This window comes from Frankliniella occidentalis, unplaced genomic scaffold, assembly GCF_000697945.3.
Source record: "Frankliniella occidentalis isolate FOCC.00 unplaced genomic scaffold, Focc_3.1 Scaffold29, whole genome shotgun sequence".
Taxonomy (NCBI): domain Eukaryota; kingdom Metazoa; phylum Arthropoda; class Insecta; order Thysanoptera; family Thripidae; genus Frankliniella; species Frankliniella occidentalis.
In genome coordinates this window covers 1,963,743-1,967,760 of record NW_026267159.1, presented here as the reverse complement: position 1 = coordinate 1,967,760, position 4,018 = coordinate 1,963,743, and the positions used below count along the sequence as shown (strand labels likewise).

General features: G+C 54.1%; 1 protein-coding gene across 4 annotated transcripts in view; it reads left to right on the top strand.

The window, feature by feature from the left end:
* The window catches only part of LOC113213992 (zwei Ig domain protein zig-8-like), a 199,684-nt gene that overhangs the window by 140,374 nt on the left and 55,292 nt on the right, over positions 1-4,018 (top strand). For all 4 annotated transcript variants that reach the window (XM_052265681.1, XM_052265680.1, XM_052265682.1 and 1 more), the window contains one exon: positions 3,016-3,293. In XM_052265681.1, coding sequence (XP_052121641.1) covers positions 3,016-3,293 — 278 coding nt within the window. The remainder of the gene's footprint in view (positions 1-3,015; positions 3,294-4,018) is intronic.

The window sequence follows — 4,018 nt, the reverse complement described above, 5'->3', positions numbered from 1 at the left end:
CTTGCCCCGCCACGCCCCGCCTCCTAGATCACGTGTTGCACCCCTTCATGCGCCTCATCTTCTTTTTCTCTCTCTCTGGCTCGCCTTATTGCAGTCTCCCTCCACCTTTCCTCCTCTTATCGCTACTCTCCTTTTTCGGCTCTTCCCTTTTCCTGTCTTAACGTTCAAAGTTTTCTCCCGACCGAGCTTCGGTGGCTCGTCAGGCTATCAATCCTCGATGTTGGGGAAGGAGGTAGTCGCTGCTTGCCCCTCTCCTCCTCCCTCGCCTTCTCTTATACTTGCTCCGTGCGGCCTCCGCGCGGCCGCCGCGCTCTATACACATGACTCGCTACTGCGATGATCAAGTTTTAGGTGAGAGATGAAAAGTACATGGTGCCAACCAATTTTAGCGCCAAAGTCCTGTTTAGTGTTTTTGACGGCGTGCTTTGGTGTGCCCCGGCCGAAGCACCGCCACCCCTTCCCCTCCTCCGGGCCACGCCAGTCGAGAAGGCTGCTGGCTGCCGAAAAGCTCTTTCCATTAATTTCATGGCTGTGCGGCGATATCACCTGAACCGAACAGCGGCCCCGTGCGCCCCGCCGGGGCCCGCGTGCCTCGGATGCCTTTTCGAATCGTGTTCCGCCTCAATCTCCTCTGCCGCCACCCTGGCCTACCCGCCCCACTCTGTAGTTGGAAGCAGTGTGCGGATTCCTGTTTCCTCCTTTCCTCACCTGCACGCACAGAACGCACTGGTAACTCCTCCTCACTCTTTCCATTCTGGGTTCATAAGATTGGAGAGGGCCGAGCAAAGGGCGACGACGCTGACGCTCCCAGTGTTTCGAACTGTTTGCTGTGGCAGAGAGGCGGCCAGGTCAAGTCATATAATTCGATTGATATTCATGGACTGGCTTCGCATCGGGATTGGCGTTCGTGCCGCGGGCTGCGCGGGCGTGCTAGAGCTGCTGCGGCGGCCGGTGGCCCAGATGGCACGGTAACAGGTGTAATCTGTCCCTCGCCCTCTCTTGTTCCGTCCTTATGCCGTAGGCAGAAAGCTTCGTGTGTTCTTTCGGTCTGGACCAAGAGAGAAAAAATATCCAGCAGTTTTTATTTTGCGAGGTTGTTGTTAATATTACCGTTACCCTTTTTAAATTTTTGTTATTTAGTAATATGATTATAGCACGCAAGCGTGTTGGACGTGTGGAGAACATGCTGCCCATCCCTTGATGTCGCCGGGGGCGACCTGGTATTTATTATGCATAGATTTTCGAGCGGCCTCTGTTAGTGCGGCGGCAGCTTTGATAGCGCGCGCGCCTGCGTGTGTGTGTGTGAGAGAGAGAGGGCGACCACACGGGCGCCACGAGCCACACGAGCTCCTGTTCACCTGTGTTTCTTGTGGCTTCGCCAGCGGGTCAGAATGAGAAATTTGCTTGTCATGAAGAGAGAATATTCAAAGCACGGCGAAGAGCCATGAGCGCGTATGTTGCGCACACAAGGCTTTGCCCGCTCCCTGTGGTGCCGCCCATCAGTGTTCTTAAGACACCATTGTTTTCTGATAGTTTTTTCTGCGGCGTCTGCACAGGGCCTTGTAACGCAGTAGCAGAGTCACGGGCGAGACGCGATACCAGCGAAAACAGTGTTTGGGGGAAGCTTATGTGAAAAAAGTATACATCTCCGGTAAAAAATCACGAAGAGATTCGGAAAGCTGATGAAATTTGTCGTGTAGCAGGTCTATTAATATGATAATCACGAGTGCGCAAAGAAAATTTGATAGAAAACATGGATTTTCGTCCTTACATAACCGCACTCTAGCAGGCGCCACTGGTTTTTGGATTTTGACCGCGACTAACATTGCCTTTTGGGCCAAGTACATAGCCTATTAAACGGCAAATTTCTAGAGCTTTCCGAATCTCTTGCTTTCCACCAGAGATGCGTACTTTTTTCACATAAGCTTCCCCTGTTGCGGTATCGCGCACCATTGCGTTTCCAAGGCCCTGGTCTGCATGACGCTTCGGTCGAACGCCTGCAGTGGGCGGCGTAGGCAACCCTCTGTGCAGGGCAAGCGAGCGGGACGGTATACCCCCGGCTGAGCAGGGTGTCGGCCTGTCGGTGGTGAGGGCCTTATCCACTTTGTTTCATCCGATCTCATGCTCTTTTTTTTCGTTTCGTTTCCTTTTGGGGTCGAGCTTTCTCTCCCCCGTGGACATGCTGCGGCCGCGCGGCCGAGTGAACACGGAGCTGTAATTACTGTCAATCTCGCGCGAATCACTCGAGCAGAACGTAAAGTTTTTAGTCCCATCAGCGATCCGTTTAGCAGGAGAGTCCTTAGAGCAAGTTGACTCACTGCTGCTACCAAAAAAAGTTAGTTCTCAACTGCTTGGTTTATTTATTTTTTTCCACCTCAAGAACCCAAACTGGCGTTAGCCCGCCATAGCGCTCTGCGGTGCCTTTGAGGCACAGTACAAAGCAGGACTGCAAACTAGTCGACTGACTTCGTTCGGCTTCGATGCGAGGCTGTTTCCTGTATTCGCTAAACTTCTTTCTTATATTCGTAGGGAATTGTGCGGAGTCGCATGATGTATTTGAACGTTTGGCTGTTTGTTTCTCCGCTTTGCAGTCGTTGTTGTCGAAAACACATCGTGACGAGCAGAAACAAAAATGGTAATAATGGAATCCAACTTTTAAAAAATGAATCATTGATTTATAGCACAGGTCTGCTGGACTGCACACCTGATAAGCAGCTGACCCATCAGAGAGTCGGAACGCAAAGGGAGAGGGCCTGCCTGTCAAATAAAGGAGAATGGATGGCAAACGTTTGATTTATTTCCTCATCCTCCCTCCCGGTCACAATACGGGGAGGGAAGGGTTGGCCGTCACAGGCGCCACTAGCGGACGGATGATTTTTCTCTCGGGCAGCTCTCGCACTCGGCGCGGTCCATTTTCACATCGACGAAGTGCGGGAGCTTTGTAGTCATAAACAGAAGTTTTAAACGGAAGTTCAACGTGTCTTCAACGGGATTGCCTTTTTTTTTTTGTTGCAGGGCGGTGCGCGCAGCGTGAGCCCAACTCAAAGCAGCAACACCTGGAGACGGTGGCGCCGGTGGTGGTGCTGGGGGCCAGCGAGAGCGGCCGGCCGGAGGTCAGCACGTCGCCGATGCCGCCCTCCACCGTGGCCGCGACGGCCGCGCTCCCCACGCCGCCAACCACGGTGGACCCGCACGCCCCGTGGGTGGACAAGGCGCACTCTAGGAATGTGACGGCCCTGCTGGGGAAGACGGCCTACCTCACCTGCAGAGTGCGCAACCTAGGCAACAAAACGGTAAGTCGAAAATATTCTCTTCTGAGAAAAAATACGCACTCTGCAGCACAGAGCAGCTGAGAAGCTTGCGTCATATATTTTTCCTTGCTAGCGGTCAGTTGGCGACAGAGTGCTGCCTGGTTGCGGTTACGGAACACAATTAGTAGTGAGTAACTTTCCGGGAGTCACTCTCTGGCTCCGGAAACAGTACGGTCCAAACCGCAAAGTCCAGCTGGCAACCGGACCGCCGCCAGAGACTGGCTTTGTTTTGATCGCGTTTGTGGTATTTTTGCTCATTGCGCTATGGCGTTTCCAACCAGCCAGATTGTGACTTTTCGTACGGGCTTGTCGGGTCTACTTTCTGATTGGATCCGGCCAAGCAACCTGACGTCTCCACACCTTCCACACCTTCGCATGTCCCTCCTGGCGGCCTGCGGCTAGGCGGCCGCGCCAGAAGTTCTGCGCTCAAAGACCACCACGTTGCTGTTTGCGCGCGGAGCCTCCCACTTTTGGCTGTCTTTTGAGAAGAGTTGGTGTGGCGGGTGGGGGTTGGTGGGCGTGGGGGACTTGGGGGACTCCCGCAGCCTCTTAGGAGTTAAAACTCGGCGTCAGGTCGCTAAATAGCCTCGGAGCGGCGGCCGGGCCCGCTCTCTTATGCATGCAGAGCGATGCAGAGACGCAAAATGACCCGTCTGGGATGTCGACTTCCTTGACCCCCTCTAACTTCCTCGCGCGGCGCTCGCGCC